The sequence below is a fragment of the Mustela putorius genome, unplaced genomic scaffold (assembly GCF_011764305.1).
Source record: "Mustela putorius furo isolate JIRA1106 unplaced genomic scaffold, ASM1176430v1.1 tig00003853_pilon_pilon_pilon, whole genome shotgun sequence".
Taxonomy (NCBI): Eukaryota; Metazoa; Chordata; class Mammalia; order Carnivora; family Mustelidae; genus Mustela; species Mustela putorius.
The window spans coordinates 18,008,662-18,028,905 of NW_025422005.1; the positions used below are offsets into that span (position 1 = coordinate 18,008,662).

The 20,244-nt window shown below is 59.4% G+C and overlaps 1 protein-coding gene across 2 annotated transcripts in view; it reads right to left on the reverse strand.

Annotated features, from left to right (window-relative positions):
• Window positions 1-2,360: 2,360 nt before the first annotated feature.
• RUNX3 (RUNX family transcription factor 3) overlaps window positions 2,361-20,244 on the reverse strand; it is a 60,003-nt gene continuing 42,119 nt past the window's right edge. The window contains exons 5-6 of one of the 2 annotated variants that reach the window (XM_013047526.2): window positions 10,301-10,459; window positions 2,361-5,483 (exon numbers count right to left, since the gene is read on the reverse strand). In XM_013047526.2, coding sequence (XP_012902980.2) covers window positions 4,951-5,483; window positions 10,301-10,459 — 692 coding nt within the window. In that variant the 3' untranslated portion in view covers window positions 2,361-4,950. The remainder of the gene's footprint in view (window positions 5,484-10,300; window positions 10,460-20,244) is intronic. The other variant, XM_045063977.1, reaches the window with a different exon arrangement.

Below are 20,244 nucleotides of genomic sequence, written 5' to 3' on the forward strand. Positions count from 1 at the left end.
TCCAACTCCCTGGCCCTCATGGGGGAGGAATGGGGGCACTCCGGGTTTCCGCAAGGAACAGTTCATTCTTTCACTCTGGCTGCCCCCACTCCCATTTGTTTGACAGCTCATTTCATTTACGACCCCAAAATGAACCGACCCGCTGAGGTGCCATTCCCTGCTCACGTGGCCAAGCGGGTGTCTGGTGTGGCTGAGAGCTGTCCCCTGGGCCGTGCCGGAGGGAGGGGAGAGACCTGGGTGCCTGTGTTTATGGGGTCTGTGTCCAGCAATGACCCTCCCCAGGATACCCCCTGCTGACCCCCCAGGAGTCTTCTAAGACCCTCACAATGTCCCCCCTCGGGCACGTGTCACTATCTCGAGCCATCAAACCCCCTCCAGGATGTCCCTCTCAGATTAGAAGCCAGAGCCATCCCCATGGCCCGAAGCCCTGCATTTGCAGTCCGGCTGGGGTGGGAGGGAGGGGTGGGCAGTCCTCTGTTTGGGGCCCACATCCCTTCCCAGGGGGTGCCAAGCACATCCCCATGTCCAGGAGGCCACCCCTGGGAGTCCAAAAGCCTGCACTGCCACGCTCAGCCTGTGGCCAGGCCAGCACAGAGGCTGTGGGGCAGGCGTGGGGTTTGGTGACACTGTAGACACTCCTCAGCCCAAAGCAACTCCTGGAGTTGCTGGAGGCCAAGGGGCTCCCAGACTCCAGGACAAAGTGACCTCCTCATCCTGAACGGGCTGCTTCCTGTCCTGAGCTCCTGATGGCGGCTCTAGGGACATGGGGGCAACTGGCCAGGGCTCCAGGACTCCGGGCTTGCTGAACTAGGGCCGTCAACCTCTCCTTCAAGCTGTGTACACCGAGCCTTTAGCCATCACAGACCTGTGATTCCACACACCCACTGGGGCTTGGCAGTGTATGCTCAGGTACTGTTTGAATAGAAAAGGAAGCTCAGACAGGGCCAGGGACCACCCACTGCTGCACAGCTGAAGCGGGGAAAGCCAATTCTTCCAACCAAGACATTTCCAGGCCCTTCTGACGAACCTCCCAAGATTAGGAAGTCCCTGCAACAACCGCCCTGAGGGACCCCCACAGGGTCCTTGTCTGCTGCCACCTGCAGGCCACTGTGGTTACTGCAGCACTGCCCCCACAGCCCTCAAACTCTTGGACGGCAACCCCGGCCCCCACCACCCCCCACCCAAAAGCAAGTCCCAGGACTTCTTCCTGCCTCAGTTTTCCCCTTGGAAGCGCTGGGCGTGCTGGTCTGTGCCTGCTTGGGGAAGGCAATGGAACTTTGAGTCTAGAAGCCACAGCTCCTCTCCCATCAGCTGTGGCACCAAAGTGTGGTGGTGCGGGGGTGGGGGGGTGGGGTGGGCTTGAACTGTGGTCCCCTCCTAATGTCCAAGATTGCCTACAAAATGGCCCCAGCTCAACGCACTCATGGAAGCAGAGTGTTGGCCTGTTCGGGACCAGCTGTGCTCATCCCCGGCAGACACCACCCGGAGAGCTGTGGCTGGAGGCTTATTGAGAGGCAACCTGCCGTCCCTGGGGCCCAAGGGGTGCCTTGGGGGCAGGGGCCTGGATCAAAGTTTTAGGCGGAAGAAATGGAAACTTCCTGTTAGGTGTTGGGTTTCAGGTAGACCAACCTAACAGAAAGGGGCAAAGTCTTGAGATAAGTGTTGAAGTATTCTCATTAGAGAATAAGGTTTGTTCTTATGAAAATTCCCCTTGTTGGGTCCCACCTGGACAGGTACGATGGGGGCGGGGGCAGGGACCAAGGTGTCAGGGACCAAGGCAGGTCCCCATGCAGTCACACACACAGTGCCTGCCGCCAACCACAAACAACTCGGGAGATGTGAAGCCAGGTGACACCCCCCTCTTTGCACCTTAACTGTCTCATCTGCAAACTGGGGGAGTTGACAGAGCTGCCTGCTTTGTAGTTCAGACCGCTGTTAAACTGTCCCTGTTCCAGTGAACACAGGCCCCAGAGGGGGCCCCGAGGCTGCACTCCCTCCACCCACCTCTGCCCCTGCCTCCCTCCGAGTTGGGGGAAAAACATGGGGTACACTGCTCCTCCGGTCTACTTATGAATAGTCATGGGCCACTTGCGAGGGGCAGTGGCACCCTGAAGACCTGTTTGATGTTCCTCCTGGGTTTCGGCCATACCAGGAGGGGGCCTCGCTTGCCCAGAGCGGTCTCCGTGGGCATTACTGATGAAGCTGGATACAGGGAGGCCAGGGTGCTGGAGGTCTCCTAAGCAGTGGGTTTAGTCGGATTCTTGTTCCCAGATGCTGCCCTGTTCGTCCTTGGCCACAGTGGGAGGTCTCCTGCCCTTCCCTCCCGCCCCCCCCCCCAGCTCTAAAGTCTGGCACTGGGATCCTTCAACACATCTCAGAGTTATATTATTGTAACAAATCAGTCAAAATTCCATTTTACAGTTAAATAGACAGAGAATGAACAGTGTACCATACAGCAAGTTGTGCATTGAAAACAAACACATTAAGCAAATTATAGTGCAAAGCAGGTTCCACCCTCCCCCCACCCCCTTCCCAGCTCTGAGACGGTTTTACCGAAGATGTGCATGTGGCAGGTGTTAACACCTCGACATGACAGTATGTCACCAAGGGTCTGTACCCGCCACCACCAAGCTTACAGTAATATGGTTATCAAAACTTCTCCATTTCCTTGTGCTTTCTAAATCAGTGTGTTCGCCAGGGACAACTTTAAAGCAGCCTTGTAAATAAGGACCCATTTCTAGCAGCCGGAGCTGTCTGCACCCACTATGGGCCTTAAAACCAGATTCAGCATGACTGTCATCATTTTTATTTGTGGGAGGGGGCGCGGGCATGTGGGAGGAGGGATGCATTTATTTCCTGTCTCTGCCCCTACCAGGGCTTAGCTCTCAGGAAGGGCTAGTAATCCGGAGTGGGGCTACAAAGTGCTGGGCACTGGGAACCCCAGGGTGCCTCCTACGCAGGCCTGGGGCCAGTCTGCAACCACGGAGAAGAAGCGAGGGGGGGGGAGTGGGTGAGGGGACCAGGGCAATGGATTTGCAGCTGCTTCCTGAGAAGGGGTGCCCCCCCCCCCGCTGCGTGCGGAGAGTCAGCAGGACACCCCAGCAGCTATCTTGAGATGGAGACTGTTTTTTTCCAGTGAGGACAGGCCCAGAGAAACTGCAGCGGGTCGGGTGTAAGATCACCAGAAGGACTTCCTAACTCGCCAGAGTGCATAGCCGGGCACATCAGCTGCCCTCTGTTTCAGGTTGGGGGCAGGGGTGTGTGGCGTGGCTGGCAGAGAGCTCTCACAGAGACGACAATGGAGGAGGAAAGGTTGTCATATCCACAGAGGATGTGGCTGAAACAATGACTGAAAACCACACGCTACGTGCTGTCTAGCCCTGACAGGGTTTCTCGTCCTTTCCCACTTGTGCCTTTTTTGAACTAAACTCAGACTCCAGTATCTGTGTAGCCTGAAGCCCCGGGCAAGTCCTGCTTTCCTGTCTGCAAACTAAAGGGGCAATACCTTCCTTCCTGAGGCCAGGGGCTGTGCCGAGCTGAGGTGCTGGCCGGCCCTTCTGCCGCCACCCCACCTCTCTACTTCCTGTTGGGTGGGTATCTGAGAGCCGCAGATGTGAGTTCTAGTGTCACCTGGGGTTCCCTTGGGTCCCCACCAACATGGGCCCTTGGGTGGGAGTTGGTGGGATGCCGGAGGGCCTGACAATGCCACTCCCAGAAGGCAGAGAGGATGCTGTTCGCTACTGCAAGGCTTTACCTCTAAGAGACCGGGGGTTTGAAAATATTTGATGTTTCTTATTCTAAAATCAGCTTTAAAAACTGGTTTTTGTCCAAGCCTGCTTTTGGAGCCCAGACCGGTTCAAGATGGAACCCTGTTAGAGGCTAGAAGATCTGACCGGGCCGGCCCACAAGCCTGGGGTTGGGGAGTGTGCACAGCTTGCCTGGACCAAGGTGGGGCAGGGAAGCTGAAATCTGACCCTGTGACCTCTCACCAATGCCTTCTGCTAGGACCTCTCTGGGCCCCGTGCTCTTTCCACAAATGGCAATTCTGAGACCAGCCTGGGGGCAAGGGTAGGGGGGATCTTTGGCCCTCCACCAAGAGAACAGAGGGCAAACGCCTTGGGCTGGTAAAGTGCACAGAGGACCTGTCTGCAGGTGTTCTTCCTGGTTTTAGGGACCTGCTGCCATTGGCTAGTCTCCTGGGGGGCCTGGGACCCGCAGATAGCTGAGACAGGATGGGAGCTTTCGGCTGTTAGGAACTCTAGGGAAGCAGAGCTGGCAGGGGGGTAGGGGGCGGGGGAGGGAGGGAGACTGGCTTGAGGGTGTTCTCATCCCATCTCTGCCAGTGACTTCCAGGGGCCCTTGGATGGACCCTGTCCCCATCCATACAATGAAGGGAAACCCTTTCAGGGGTGGAGAGACCTTCCAGTTCGGATTCAATTTGCATAAATGCTAAGGAAGGGCTGGGCCCACGGGTACAGGGTCTTTGAGGAAGGGGAGCGGGTGGGGAGGTCTTTCCAGGGCCCCGTGGGTCAGAGGCCAAGCCGTGTGGGCAAAAGCCACCTCTCTCTGGAACAGAGATGGTCTCTGCCCCAGGGAACCTGGGCCCTGTGATAGCACCGGGCATGGCTGGGGAGAGCCAGGTCATTCCGGGGGCGCGGCAGGAGGATAACCTTCCCACAGGAACGTGGGATGAGATGATGAGGGTCTGGGCTAGGGGCAGCGTCCTGAGGGAGGTCCCTACCTATCTGTACAATGACGTGGCTGGACTGGATGCTCTCAGAGCCGCCCACCAGCTCTAGGCCCCAGGCCTTGTGGCCCCTGCGCCCATGACTGGCCTGGAGCGGTAAGTCCCACTCCTGCCTGGAGCTTCGAGCCGGGCCAGCCACTTGTCCGGAAGTTTCGTGGGATCCCGGCCTCCGCCGGGAGCCATCTGCTTGGACCCCGGGGGGGTCAGTAGGGCCGCCACACGGCCTCGTCCATGCGGCCCGGCGTGCTCAGGGCGGTAGGGGAGTTGCTGTGGCTGCCATCCGCCTCCACGCTGTCGCTCTGGCCGCCCAGGCTGGGGTTCATGAGGTTGCCCGCGGCGACAGAGGCGCTGCTGGTGCAGGAGGCCAGCATGCGGGTCGGGGAGCGCTCGCCCCCGCTGCTGCTGCTGCCGGCCACCATGGAGAACTGGTAGGAGCCGGAGGACGCGCCGTAGTACAGGTGGTAGGGAGACGGGTTGGCCTGGAAAGGCCCGCTCTGGTTCTGCGGGGCCCCCGGGTAGGGCGGCGGGAGGTAGGTGTGGTGGAAGCGGCCGGTGGTGGGCATGCTGGCCACGCTGAGGCTGCCCGAGGGCGTGGCGCTGTAGGGGAAGGCGGCCGGCATGGCCCCGGGGTAATGCATCCTGGGGTCGGGGAAACGGCTCTCGGTGAACGTCTGCAGCGCTGGGAAGGAGCGGTCAAACTGGCGGGGGTCGGAGAACGGGTTCAAGTCCGAGGTGCCTGGGGGACAGCAAGGGGGACAGTCCGTCATGGCCTGGCAGCACCCCAGGAGGGCCTCTTGACGGAACGACCCGCGGAGGGGCGCCTGGGCGGTCCTGCTGGTGGGGTGCCTGACTCCGTTTCGGCGCAGGTTGTGATCTCAGGGCTGTGAGACTGAGCCCCGCGCGGGGCTCCAAGTTCAGGGGGAATCTGCTTCAGACCCTCCCGCTGCCCCTCTGCGCTGAGCACATGTGCTCTTTCTCTCTCTCACATAAATAAGGAAATCTTAAGTGGGGGGAAAAAAAGACTGACCTCAGGGCTCTGTTTCACTGGCCATTTGCGGGACTCCCAGCTTCTAGATTTGCCTGGGCTCTTCCCACCCTGGGCTGCTGGTGCGCTGGAACCTGCCTGACTCGGAATCCGGCTCCACCTGGGAGGCAGGTGGGAGCGGCTGCCTGGGCTGTAGGTGGCCATGGGGACCTCCCCAGACAGGTGGAGAAGGGGGAGGAATTTTCTTTCTCCTTGTGGAGTCCTCTTTATAGCCCAGCAGCCCAGAGGCATTCTAGAGCATGAAGGTGGGCCCCCCACCCCCCGGGGCCCCTGGGGGGTGTGAAAAGCCGCTTCTGCCTTCCTCCCTCCCCATTAATAGCTCGTAAGACCGCGGGTATGAAGAGTCTCCAATGGTGCTCTGAGCTTGGGAGCTGCAGCTTGCTTTTACAAATAAGGCAACTGAGGCCCAGGAATGGTTTTTCCTAATGATGCCCAGGAAGGACTGGAGCTCATCGTGGGGCCTCTGCTTTCCACTCCCTGCTGCTGGGTGCAGGCACCTCCCCTGCCCGGGCGGGGCTCAGGCAGCTTCCCTCGCCCTGGGCCTGGGCCTCCAGGGCTGTCCTGTAGACTGGGGCTGACTGGTGGCCCGACAGAGAAGAGATGCCACCTTCGTTTGCCTCAGCAACAGTGAGATGGCAGCCGGAGGGGCCTGGTGGCCCGGAGCTGGCCTTCACACGGAGGGACCCAGGGTTCAGCCCCAGTCCTGCCCTAGTGTCTGCAGGTATGGCTCTTCTCTGGACTCCCAGACAAGGGTCTCTCTGCCTCTGTCCCCTACTCTTGCAGTTGCAGACCCCCCACAAAACCTCAGCATTCAAAGGGGCTTTAGGATTGAGTCTAACCCCTTCGGCAGGAAAACTCAGGCCCAGAGAGGGTGAGGCACTTGCCTCAGGGTTACATGGCACACTGGACCTGGCACAAAATCCTAGGGCTCCTGTTTTGAGCCCTGACATGTGCCTGATACCTAGCTGTCCCGTCTCTGAGGCAGCCCAGCCCAGCACTTGTCTTGGGTCTGATACTTACTGGGCAAGTCACTTAGCTGCTCTGTGCCTCAGTCTTCCCACATGAAAAAAACAGGCAATGACAGTGCTAGGGATTAAGTGAGTTACTACACGGAAAGTACTTAGACCCGCACACAACAGAGGCCACTGAGGTTGCCCTGTGCACTGGCTGGGACACCTCTTGCTCTGGGCACCCAAGAGAACTGCCCCATGCAGGGCCCTGTGAGGACGCGTCCCTGACCCTCCTGCCTTGTGGCCTGGTCGAGGGGTGACTCTGGGCAGCAGCAGAGAGGTGGAGGAACCCCCAGCAGAGGTCCTAAGGGCAAGTTCGTCTGGTTCCCATCCCTCGTGCCGCCCCCACCGAGCAGGACACAGAGGGAGACCGTCCCTGTCACGTGGGCGGCTCCCGGTGTGTGCCGCCTGCTCTGACCATGGCTTGGCTGGGGGCAGTGAGCTGCAGGGACCCTCAAGCCTCTAGTTCCCCCAACTCTGCCCAAGGTGCTGTGGGGCCTCAGGTGACACCTGTAACTTCTCAGGGCTTTGGGCTCTTCCTGACTCCACTGGGGGTGTTGCCTTAGCAGTGGGCTCTGGGTCTGGTCCCGACCGTGAATCAGAACAGAGCAATGCTCCCAGGCTACAGGTGGGTGGGTGTAGGGTCAAGGGGCCAGATGAGCGGGGCCTTCTGGAACATCTAGTATTCTCTGTAACAGGGCCCCTGGCCAGTCCGTGCTGCCCTGGAGTGCAAGAGATCAGAGAGGTGCTTAACTCCCCACTGTCATCTCAGTATGACAGAGCAGAAGGCCTTGGGGACAGGGGCTGGCTCCCCGAGCAGAGCCAAGCACGAGGCTGATACACCCACTCAGAACGCAGGAAGTGAGTGCCGCTCACGCCATGGGAGTGCCATTCTCCAAACAAAGGAAACCCAAGCAGGGACCCCAGAACGCAGCAGTAGGCCTGCAGCCCAGGAAACACAGGGCTCAGGAAGCTCAGGGTTGTGCAAGGTGGACCCGGGCCTGGTGTGTGTGGCCCCTGGAGTTCCCATGGGCTGTGGGCTCTGAGCTGGGCTCACCCAGACTGCCAATGTCCTCTCCTGCCTTGCTGCCAAGCTGGGGTGGGGAGGGGGAGTATCTGCCCTCAGCACCCCTGTGGGTGCGGCCCCCATTCCCCCAGCCCAGTAGCCCCGGGAAACCCGAGCTGGTCGGCTGAGGAGCAGCCAGTCCCAACACTGGAAGGAAATGTTTATTTTCTTCTCCAAATTGCCCCAGCTGCTGCATGGTGGCTGAATGAGGCCTTTGAGCCATGAGAAGCCCCTACCGTGGGCAGCCACAGCTGAGGGGGCTGGGGGCTGGCGTCTGGAGGGGTCGGGGCCTCAGCACTGTTACTAGTGACCAAAGCCAGGGGGTCAAAGCTATTAAGGGGCGTTGAGACAAGTGACAGTGGGGTGTCACTTGAGGGGGATCCCCAGGATAGAGTCTGAGGGCGAGGGCTCATCCCACCACAGGGGCAACACCAATGAGGGGGCCCCAAACCCAGCCCTGCCAACACCCCTCGTCCCCCCACATTACAGATGGGAACACTGAGGTTCAGCGAGGTGAGGTTACCTGCCTGAGATCACAGCTGGTGCCTGACATAGCTGGGTCCCTAGCCAGGTCTACCTGATGGCAAGTTCACTCCAGAGAGCACAGGCCCGGGGAGGGGTGAGCTGGCAGGGGCAGAGGGCCACACAGGCTGCCGTGGGGGTGGGTGTGTGTGTAGGGAGGGGCCACAGGATGCCACAGAAGGGGAAGGACTGGCTCAGCCACGCCCCATACAGGCTCAGCCTCCTCTCCCCACAGCCCCAGGGAGGGGCAGGGGTTCTGGCCTGGCCCTTCTGGACATGGGGTGGGGAGGCTTGCCTCAGGCTCTTGTAGGCACCAATTTCAAAGCCATGTCCATGCAACTGTGGCCAGGGAGAGGTAGGTTTTCCTTCCATGGGAGCTGCTGCCCAGGAAGCCACTGTTCACCCTCACCTTCTAGATTCTGGGGCTCCCTGGCTGGGCTCTGATACGCACTGGGTCCCAGTTCTGCACGTGGCAGGGAAAGGCCTGGAGTATTAGGCTACTGTACCTGGAAAAGGGCTGGCCTATGGGACATGGAAGCAAGGATGGCTTTCGGGCAGGGGGCGGGCAGGAACCTGGAGAGGAGATAACCTCTCCCGGTCTCTTGAGGTCAGACCCCCATGCGGCAAGCCCCTCTCATTGGGCTCTAGAACCACTAACTGTCTCAAACTCACTAGCCCATGGGTCTCTCCTCACCTGAGGGGCTCAGCAGGACCAAGAATAGAAGTTTCCTGTCCCAGAAAAGAAGGGGTTGTACCAAGGCCCGGCCACTGTATCATGCCTGGCACACAAGGGCCGGGGGCAAGGCCTCCCTTAGTGGAGAGCCCCAGTTAAGCCCCAAGCTTGGCCTGGAGTCAGCTCGCACCCCTACCTCGGGCTCTTCCTGCGGGGGCTCCCTCGTCTGCACCTGGGAAAGTTCCTGGGAGTGCAGAAAGTGCAGAAAGTTCCTGGGAGGAGGTGCTATGGGGACTTTGGACATGGTCATCAGTGGGCTCTGGCCCCCACAAGTGGCTCTTCATCTCTTAGGCCTCAGTTCACTCATCTGTCAGATGGGTCGTAAGCAGGCCCCGCACGACCGGGAAAGAATGGCCACTTACGGGATGTGGCTCTGTCCGGCACCGAGGACCAGGGCTCTCTGCCCCCACCCAATCCAAGGGCCCAGAGAACAGCCAATCCTCCTCACCCGGCCGTGTATGGACCTGCCCCGTGCCAGGCACCCGTCTACTCTGCAAGGCCTCAGTGTGTCTGCCACAACCATCCAGGCAATGGGGACACAGACGCTGTCTGGGGACCCAGCTGAGAAGCCTCCCTTGTCTTTCCTGTTTGGAAGCAGTCTCTGGGCCAAGGGCGGACTTTTCCTAGGCGTTGCTGGGTGTCCCCAGCGCTGCAACATCACTATGCCATTTACAAAGTTTACCTGAGTGCAGTCATGGCATCGGAATGTTGCCCCAGCCCCGGGCAGAGGCACCCACCACTGCCCCTCCCTCAGACGGGGGACATGTGGGCTCTTCAGCAGGGACAGGTCTGTCACAGGCTCCTTAGACAAGTCATACCCCAATTTTAACGGGTACACTCGGGGATTAATGCCTACGTCACTCAGGAGACCGTGAGCCCCCGGAGGCAGGGCCTGTGTCTATCCGTGCGGGTCCCTGGGTACCGGCGCTGCGCATCGCATGTACAGGGTGTCCATATGTGGTTGCTGGGTGACCGAATGAAGGGCCTATCCCAGGTCTGGGCAGAGTATCCCTGGAAATCATCTGGAGGAGGCCATGAGCAGGACTGTCCTCCTTCATAAAACAAGGCAGTGCAGTGAATGACCTCCAGAGGAGCCTTTGTTCTGGGGAAGCAGGGCCATGCGCAGGGCCCCCTCCACCATCCCGCCCCCTGCCCCCCGGCTCCCCCAGTGCCGTACCTTGGATGGGGGTCTGGGCCTGGCTGCTATAGTGGCTGGTGGTGCTGATCGAGCCACGGGGACTGGGCGTGCTCGGCGTCACTCGCATGCGCAGCCTTTCCAGGTCCCCGAAGCGGTCAGGGAATGGCTTGGTCTGGTCCTCCAGCTTCTGCCGGTGCCCTGCAGAGCATGGGGAGCCCATCAGTGCTAGTTCCCGAGAGTCTCAGGGAGACACCACTGCCTCACTCTGCTGGGAGGTGCTCCCTGAGGTCCAACCTGAGACATCCGTAGGACAATCCTCAGGTGACTATCAACCCCTCTGCTGAGGTTCCCCACGGGCTTTCTGGATGGAGAATGGCCATGACATGCTGCCTTGGGGCTGCCGTGATGGTCTGTCTCACCCCTGCCTGCCTGAATAGGAGTATATGTTCTTCTATCTCAACCTCTAGAACCCACTGTGCAGAAGGGGAAACCGAGGCAGCAGGCCTGTGTAAGTAGCTCAAGGGGGCTCCTGTGGGACTCGGGCTGTCACCCTCTGTCTCCCAGTGTCCCAGACCCCCCCCACCCCGCCACTGCCCATATCTAGAAGAATAACGGGACATGGCCCTGCAGTGGGACCACCAGGTGCACCAGCCCTGAGCCACCCTGGGACCCCCAGGGCGCGCCTCTCTTGTCCCCGCCTCAGACAGAAGGGAAAAATCCAGGGGGGTGAGAAGAGACATGGGGCACTTCCGGGCAGGGCTGAGCTCCCGCCTCTGACTGGAAGCTGTGGGCAGGGGACCAGTGCCCCTGGCTGGGGGCATCACACCTGGAGAAACTGTGAGCATTTCCCAGGACTTCCCTCCCAGGGCCCCCTCAGGAAGGGGTCCAGCTTCATCTCCCAGGCCCCGGGGGTGTGGGCCAGGTCGGGTGCTCATGCCCCTGCCTCTCTACAGCTAGCTGAGGCTCCCCTCACGGCTTCCTGAATGATGTCAAGCTTGTGGGGATGCCCCCCCGCCCCGCGCACTTTTTCAATTATTCATTTTACATTTCACAAGTGACACACGAACTTCTACAAAAATGAAAGCATTACAGAATTACAGGTCAGGCTATGGCTCCTTTGACACCCCCTAACTTCTGGGGAGGCCCCCCATATGATCGGTTTGGTGGTCTTTCTTTCTAGCCTTGGAAAGATGTGTTTTCCAGCATGGAAAACACAGAGCAAGTTTCTCACAGACCCTCTTGAACGGTCTCAGCCTGGTTTGCTCACAACAGAGCTCCTGCTCTACCTCGGAAGCCCTCCCCGGCGCAGAGGGAAGGCTCAGCGAGGAGGAGGACCGAACACTCAACACTCAACACTCGCCAGCAGATGTCCCTTGTCCTGCCGGTCCTGGCCCTGGAGGCTGCAGCTCGCTCAGCCCGTCATGCCCTAGGATGGGTGATTACGTGGTTTGCCCATTTCCTCTGTTATTCACCTGCTGCCCTCCCAGGAACTGTACGCGTCAGGGCCCTCTTCACACCTCTTTGTGTCTCCAGTGCAGACACTAGAATGGGCTGATCATCCAAACACCAGCCGTTAGCCTCAGACCGGGATCCCAACCCTGACCCGGAGGCAGGAGGCCAGGCAGGCAGGGCGGCCAGGTTCTCCTTTCACAAAGAGAACTGCAGCTCAGAGAGGTGAAGAGGCTTGCCCTCAGTCACACAGCGAGGAAGGGAGAAGGATGTCCTGTATCTGGGGTCCCTCGGAGAAGAAACATGGGGAGGGGCAAAGGGAGAGGGAAGGCTTGCCTGAGTCCTCGCGTCTGCGGTGACATACCAAGTTTTCTAGACTAACAAGGAGGGAAGAGGAGAGAAGTTGATGGGAAGGAAAACAGAAGCCCTCACTGTCCCGTCCTGAGGCCTGGAAAAGCATGAAATGACTAGTGACCACCCTTGGGAATGAGGAAACTGAGCTGAAGGCCTCAGAATGGGTTTGATTCCTGATTTTCAAAATGGAGATGTGATGGATTCTGGCACCAGAGACGCCCATGCTCCCTGCCCATCCCTGCCTCAGATGGGCATCCGAGGGCTCTCAGAGATGAGCATGTAGTCCTGGGAGGGCTCAGCAAGTCATCAGGAAGCAGGGAACCCACTTTCTCCTCGGAGGATGCCCCAGACCTGGAGCCCAAGGGACACTGTCAACTGGGATGAGACAGCTTGGCTTCTAGCCAGGCTCCCTGGGCTGCTCCCAGGACCATTGCAAAGGGGCCAAATGGAGGCTGGGGGTGACTTTAGCTGGAGCTGGGGCTGTAGGCTCTGATGCTTGTGGGGACCCAGCAAGTCACATAAGTGAGGCACATGGGACCGGTGGGGCGTTGGGGTGGACTGGAGAGGGTGTGCCTTGTGGAAGGGCCAAGTGCCACCTGGTCCAGTTGGCTGGTGCCCTGATGGGGGTGGGGCCAGTGTGGCCAGAACTTCCAGTTTACCAGAAGAAACCTGCTTTGATGTGAAATGTTTATATGCTGGCAATTAATTATAATACTGAGAAAAAAAAAAAAAACCAAACCCCCAAACCAACTTGTAGGATGTGTCCTGCTCACCGGCTGCCAGTTTGCAACCTCAAAGTTCGAGATTTCATTTTCTGGTGGGTTGGGTAAGCTTAGCCACTGAGGACTGCTTAACAGATACCCCTCAGGGGGTGGTCACTAGGGGAGTGTCACGGGGCCTGGGAAGATGTGTTGTCGACACGACTGCGCCGGCCACCGAAAATGGCAGGGCCATGTGGACAAGCTAGAGGACAAATGAATTCGGGACAATCTCAACAGGCAGGAAGTTGGCCGGATAGACGTGGGGACTGCAGACTGACCTGAGTGCAGCTCGGGTGCAAAGATTCTGGGTGTCTTAGTCAACCACAAGCTTGCTGTGAGCCAATGGGGCTCCACGAAAACTGGTGCAAAACCTCAGGCCTTGTCATTATCGTCACTGTGGGACAAAGTCGTGTCTCTGAGTCACACTGTGTACCAAGTGTTTACAGTTACTCCTGCGGCCGGAGGAGGGAGGGCAAGGCTCATGGCCCACGCAGGTTCGAGGACAGGCCTGCCGCCTGTGCGGCCTGGTGGCCTCACTCGAGTCCCACTCCCTCCCCGCTGCAACCCGAAGCTGTAGTGTCCCCTCTACAGCCGAACAAGGTCTATGCGCGTGCTCCCTCCATGCGGGTCACTTCTACCCCAGCACATGCCACGGGAGGCAGGGCCACATCAGCGACGGGGAGTTGGGGAAACACAGCCAGGCCGACAGAGCCAACCCCAATGTGCGGGCCCCTGAGGCCGAGTCCGGGGAGTGTTCTTTCTCCTGATGGTCTCCTCTTAGCTCCCACTGTCCGGGGGTGGGGGGGGCTGCGGAGGCCTCCGGATGTGACCTAGGCGAAGCGGTTGGTCTGGGACAGAAATCAGGTCGTCTGGCCGGAGCCTTCACCAAGGACACGCTTCCCGGAGCGAGGCCATCCTCACAGGACTCTGGGACTCGCTTCCTCGCCACCGTGGAACTCTGCGGCCACTGGCAGGGAGGGGCGGCAGGAAGCTGACGTGGCTCCACGTGGCCAGGGTGCCGGAGAGTCTCGGAGCCACGGGGCCCGGCTGCCACATTTGGAGCAGAGCGGAACTTCCCATGCCCGAGGGAAGATGGCCCTACAGAACAGACCTCTTTGATTCATTCCGCTGCCCACCGCGGGAGCTTGCAGGGGGGGGGGGGAGCTCTGGCCTCGCTCCCTCAGTCACCTGGGGCCCAGCCCTGTCACACCACGTGCCTCAGTTTCCCCCCGCACAGCTGGCTCACGGAGGCCCCTCCAGCTTTGCAAGTCTCTGGCTGGAAATTATGAAGCTCAGCCACCAGCCCTGCAAGGGCCTCCAGGAGGGAAGAAGGCTCAGCCTTCTTTCCACCCTCCTCTTGGGCCGCCATGCCTGGCACTTCTCAAGCGTCTCCTGCCTCTCACACGTCAGAGCCACAGCGCAGGCGCAGCCCCTGCTGGAATGCTTCCCTGCCCTTCCGGGCTCACCCCGAGAGCCCCTCCCCTGCAGGCAGACCCCCTGCCCCTGCCCCGAGCCCTTGCAGCACCTCTGCAGGCTCTGAGCAGCAGCTAGCATGACCGGAAATTAAAGCAGCAGCCAGAGCTCGCAGAATGCTTCCTCCGCTCCAGTATCTAAGTCACCGACGGCCCTGCCTGGTTCCATCTTACATGGTCCCTGCTGTCCCTGTCCTGCAGGTGAGGAAACGGAGGCTGGCTGAGGGTCAGGGACGTGCTGAAGTCACGCAGATGGCTTGAGACCATCTCTTCTTCCTGGAGGCCATCCTGCTAGAAAGGGGCCTCGGTTCTGATCATCAGGGGCACCAGACAGTGGGTTCTAAGGCCTAGCCTGGCCCAGGGCCCAGCCTGGTTCTCTGCAGGGTGGGTCTGAAGAGAAGAAGGGAGGGTCTCAGTGGACTCCAGCAGAAGCCCCGTCCTACTCTGAGACTCAGGGCCAAGAGTCCTGCTCTCTAACCACACTTTGCTCTGACTGACCTCCTCCTCTGGGCCGCAGCTGCCACACCTGTACTGTGGTTTCATACCGTCCAGCCCCCAATGTGTGAGTGAACAACAGGACAGACCCCCAGGGTTTAAAAGTAAAGCACTTTGCAGGGAGGATGGGGGACCACCTAAGTAAGACCCCACCGTGGCCCACCACACCAAGCCTAGTGCTGGCCTCCTGCAGCTGGCCTCAAAGCACTGCAGCCCCTACAACATGGCCTCCCTTAGAGCTGTGATCCCCATTTGTGGAAGGGGATCCAGGTCCCAGTGGCCCAGGCCTGTACAAGTCAGCTCTCACCCACTGGTGATCAGGGGGGGAGATCACTTGCCCTTGGAGCTTCAGCGGTCTCCTCTGTAAAATGGGAGATCTCATTCTAACTCCCCAGGGTGTGGACGTGCTGCAGGAATTAAACAGGCAGTCTGGCCTTGGCCCTGGAGGAAGGCATTCTGGGCTCCACAGTTCTTCCACACCCCTCCTGGGGTGCCCAGCCTCGCACATGTATGAGGAGGGTCAGAAAGAGGGGAGCTGACACTGGGGCCCAGCCAGACTGGGTGATTCACCCAGGGTCACGCAGCGTTGGAGGCAGATGACAAGGGCTAGGTTCTGGGTTGCGGGCTCCCTAACCACCAGCTCCGGGACATCCTTCTTCACCACCAGCTGGGCCAACATGGGGTCCCCGCGCCTCCCAGGAACCCGGTGCTTCTAGGGGAACCATCAGGGCCATGGCCCTGCCTTCACGCTGGCCCACCGCCAGCCCCTGTGATGAGAGTGGCAACCACTTGCACAGGCGTCTACCATCTACCATGGGCCACTGTGCTAGGTGGGCCGTGCCTGTCTTCTACAAGGGTCACAACCCTCTGAGAGGCTGCGACCATTGCCCCATTTTAAGGATGGAAAGTGGAGACACGACGAGGTCAAGGTCACACCTGTAACTGTCAGCATGTTGCATGAAGCTTGGCTTCCCAAGACTTCCAGGAGAGGAGTGCTATGTTGACGGGCGGTGAGGCTCCACTAGCAGGAGGCCAGCTCAGCATTCTGCCTCCACTGGGTGGGAACGGGACAGGAGGCAAAGGGGGCAGGCAACAGGGAGAACCAGAGTTGGGCAGGGCTCGGGAACAGGACGGGCTGCCGGGAACAATGTGCGCCCCAGTGACGGGGCCTTCACCCATCTGAAGACACTCGGCTGCCTCCTCGGCTGCCTGGCCCAGCTCTGGTGCGGTCACAGCCCAGACACAGCAGCCACTGTCGGCTCAGCCGCGGGGTGGGGCACCCGGGCCCAAGGCCCGCTCTGTGGCCTGTCAGGAGATTTACACCCGACTCTTAACAACCGCGCACGGAATCGCGGGCGGGTGCTGGGCCCCGGGTGGTCTGCCTTGAATCGGCCCCCTGTGAGCAGATGAAAGCTGGTCGGTGGCTGGGCAGGGAAATGGGCTGGCGGGGGGCCAGCGGGCAGGGCGGCAAGCGGCTCCCTCCCAGGGCTGCAACTGGGGCTTCCAGCAGGCCTGGGGTTGATTAGGGGAAGCCGGGAGGTCTGAGGTTAACCCCTTCCCTCCTGCTGGGTGCACTCCCCTGGGGATCTAGGGGATCCTGGGAGCTGGGGCCACAAACTGTTGCCTCTCCACGACTTGGGTGTCCCTCTGCCTCCCCACACCTGGTGCTGAGAACAAAACTGTGGCAACTTCAGGACCCTCAAAGGCCCAGAGACAGGCTTAGTTAGGGTCACTTCCCCTGCCCATGCTGTCTGGGGCCCTCAGCAGCCACTGGCTCTGGGCTTGCTTCCTTCAGACCTCTCTGGTCCAACGTCACCTCCGCTCCCTGCCCACGCCCCATCCCTGCGCTCTCCACCGCTCCCCCCAGCTCTGTTTTTCTTCCTAAGATCTCTCACTACCTGAAATTAAGTCAGTTAATCATTTATTTATTTCATTTATTCAACAAAGAGTTACCGAGTACCTCCTAAGTGCTCACGTCTGTATTTTGGGGTCTAGGTCAGTACCTGGCAAAGCAGAGGAAAGAAACTCTGCCCCGTGGAGCATATACACTGGTCAGGGGAGATAAGAAAGAAACAGAATGAGTGAACTCTATAGCATCTTGGAAGGTAATCGGGGCTCTAAGTTAAATCGAGGCTGGTAAGTATGGGCAGGGGTGTGTATGATTTGAAACGACATGTCAGGGGAGGGCTCACTGAGAAGTTAAAGTAAAACCTTCATTCAGGGTGGGAAAGAGCAAGCCATGCGTCCAGGGGCGTCTGGGGAGGAGTGCTCCAGGGAGACAGAAGAGCAGTGCAAAGGCCCTGAGGCAGGGATGTGGCTGCCCAGTTGGAAGACCAGCCAGGAGGCTGGGGTGGCCAGAGTGGGGTCAGCGAGGAGGAGGATGGCAGGGAGAAAGGAAGGGGTAATGGACACAGAGCAGGTGGGGCCCTGTGGGCCACGGTGACTAGAGTACTGTTCACCATCTTTCCCTACCTCCAGCGTCTAAGACCCAAGAGGGACGGAGCCTGTCTACTGGGTTCACTGTGGCATCCCCAGCTTCTAGAATAGTGCTAGACACATGAAAGGTGCCCAGGAAAATATTTGTTGAAATCATTCCATTTACATTTTTGGGAAGAAAGGGCCCACAGGCAAGGTGCCTAAACCACCCGCCTCTGCCTCAGGCAGGATTAAGAACTTGGGTCCTACCCTTTCAGGGACCAGCACCTGCTAAGCCTGGAAGATGGGGGAGCGATTCTTAAACCATGGTCCTTGCCAGAAGTGCCAGGCCCTGAGCTGCCTCCTGTCTGAATCCTGGATCCTGCTCAGCCACCTGCTTTTTTAACCAGCCCCTGGTGACTGTGAGGGACAGCAGCACTGAGAACCTCAGAAACCAAGGCCACACAGGCAGGAAGCCACCAAGCCAGCCTTCAAACCCAGCCAGCCACCTGGCTGCAGATCGGGCATGCTCTGCAGGGCACCAGAGGGGAACGACCCAGCCACAGAACCCACAGCTGGGCCTCAGGGATAGGTAGACTCCCACCCCTTGGCTCCCAGGACCAGCCCCTACTCCCACCCCACCCCACCCCACAGAAGGCTCAGCCCTCACATGGGGTTGGGAGTCACCAAGTGGGAGAAAAGCCCAGAAAGGAAATCCTGTGATCATCCATGAGGGTTTGGGTACTTCCTGCGCGGCTGGGCAGCTGCAAGCTCCTTTCGTGCCCAGGACACCTCCCCAGGACAGACATTAATAGCTACTATCATCCCCATTTCACAGATGAGCACAGGGAGGTGGGAAGGCCCTTCCAAGGGGCCCTCACTTCCCTGAGTCCTAGACTGGAGCCCCTGGGGGGGGGCACTGAAGCTCACCCTTGAGCAAGGGGCTCTGTATCCTGCCCTATCCCCTTCTGGCACCCCAGAGGACCTGTTAGCAGGGACTTTGCACCAGGCCTGATGCATGGGGAACGTCTAGCAACCAGCAGTGTTGAGCTGGTCTCTTACCTCATATAGGTGGGGAAAGAGAGGCCCAGAAAGGAAGAGGATTTGTCCAAGGTCACACACTAAAGTCCAGGTCAGGGTTAGAAGCCAGGGTGCTCGTGAGACCTGATCTGCAGGCCTGGGTGGGCAGTGAGGGGCAGGAGAAACGCAGGGCCTCGGGACGGGCGGCCTGGAGAACTTCTCCCCACCACCCCACCCAATGGCGGCTCTTTTATAGAAATCAGCTTCTGCTAAGATTTTGTTTGAACAAGTCTCTTTAAATCCATGGGTCTGACCCAAGTCCAGGCCAACGGGCGCCAACCACCTCAGCACACAGAGCCAGCCTAGCCTCCGACTCCAGGCTATCTCCTGGCCCAGCTTCCTTTCCTTCCTCTTGCTGCCTCATCTCCCTCTGGCCTCTGCTGCTTTGTCTTGTGTCACCCCTTCCTTCCTCAGCTCACTGCCCAGAAGGGCTGTCTCAGGTCTGGGGGACCCGGGGAGAGAAAAGCAGGCAGAGGATTCGAACTAGGGGCTCTCAAAGGCAGAGCTGAGTCTCTCTCCTCATCCAGGGGCCTCCAGGGGGAGGGTGGGCAGCTCTGGGCCGAGCAGGGCTGGACGTGGAGGCCCTGAGGGGTTCCAGGCATTGCTGGGCCCCAAGGGAACATTCCTAGAAAGCTCCAGGACCCCCAGCTCGCAGGCCTCCATGGACCGGCTGCTTTGTGGAGTGGCTGCTAAGGGCGGCATCAACACACGGAGCCCAACCGTGGCTCCCATCTGCCCCGATTCTGCCCCTGGAGACAGGCAGGCATGTCACCTCCATTACCCCTCTAAGGCCACGGCTTAGGTTTCTTAGCAGCCATGCTGCTGCTGACCCAGAGAGGGTCACCGTCCCCGAATGGTGGTGGTGGTGGTGGTGGGAACGCATGGCAGCGGTCAGGTACTGGGGATAACAGGACACCATAGATCCAGTGACTCACCCGGATCCTCCCTCTGCCACAGCCAGATGCTAGCCACATGCTGTCACTGATCTCTAGGCCCGCAGCGTGGGGGGTATCACCCCACTTCTGGGAGGAGGGGTGGAGGCCCAGAGATGCCAGTAACTTGCCTGGGGTCCTTCAGCCAGGCCGGCTGACTCAGAACTTGTTCTCTGCACCATGGAGGCCTGTAACTCACAAGGGCTTCCCAACTATCACCACCTGAGACTCTTGGGTCTCTTGGGACTCTTGGGATCACCCACCCAGTTCACAGATAACAAAACTGAGGCCAAAAAGAACACATGGGTTGTCCAAGGCTATGGAGCCCAAGGCCAGGGGCATGGATCCACCCAAGGCCAATCCTAACAGGAATACGGCTGGAGCAGATGTCAGCCTGCGAGCCTCATGCCAGATGCAGAAGCTCAGGAGGATGGAGGGTTTGCCCTGACAGCCTACAGGGAGTCATCCCGGGCCACTAGGCCAAGCATTATGCCCTTCCTAGGTGGCCAGTCCCTGGAGTGGAACCAGGAATTGGATAGATGGGGAGACAAGCCAGCCTGATTCCCAAGAAGGAAGGGGCCAGCCCACAGGGCAGGCCTGGGTGGCCCTCACTGATGACACCCTTGCATAGCCACACCCCTGTTCAGAGCTTCCTGGGCTCAGGTCCCCATTCTGTCTTCCTGCCCCAAGTCCACCCAGCTTAGAATGGAAATCTAAGACTGTCTCTGGGAAGACAGGGCACCTCTCAGCAGACCACGGGAGGCCCTGGCAGGTTCTCAACATCCCCTGGCCTAGATTCTCTCCTCACTCGAACTAGGGTGACCGTTTGGCTCTGCTCTCACAAGGATCCCACGAGATAATGAATGCGAGAGGGTTTTCTGAACTGCAAAGGGCCACTATCACAAAGAGAAAGTCAGGGCCACTTTCCATACCCCACACTGAGCACGCTGCAAATCCGGGGGCGGTGCAGGCAAACACGCTGGTCAGAAAGCAGCCAGTCCAGAGAGGGCCAGCTGGTTCTCAGT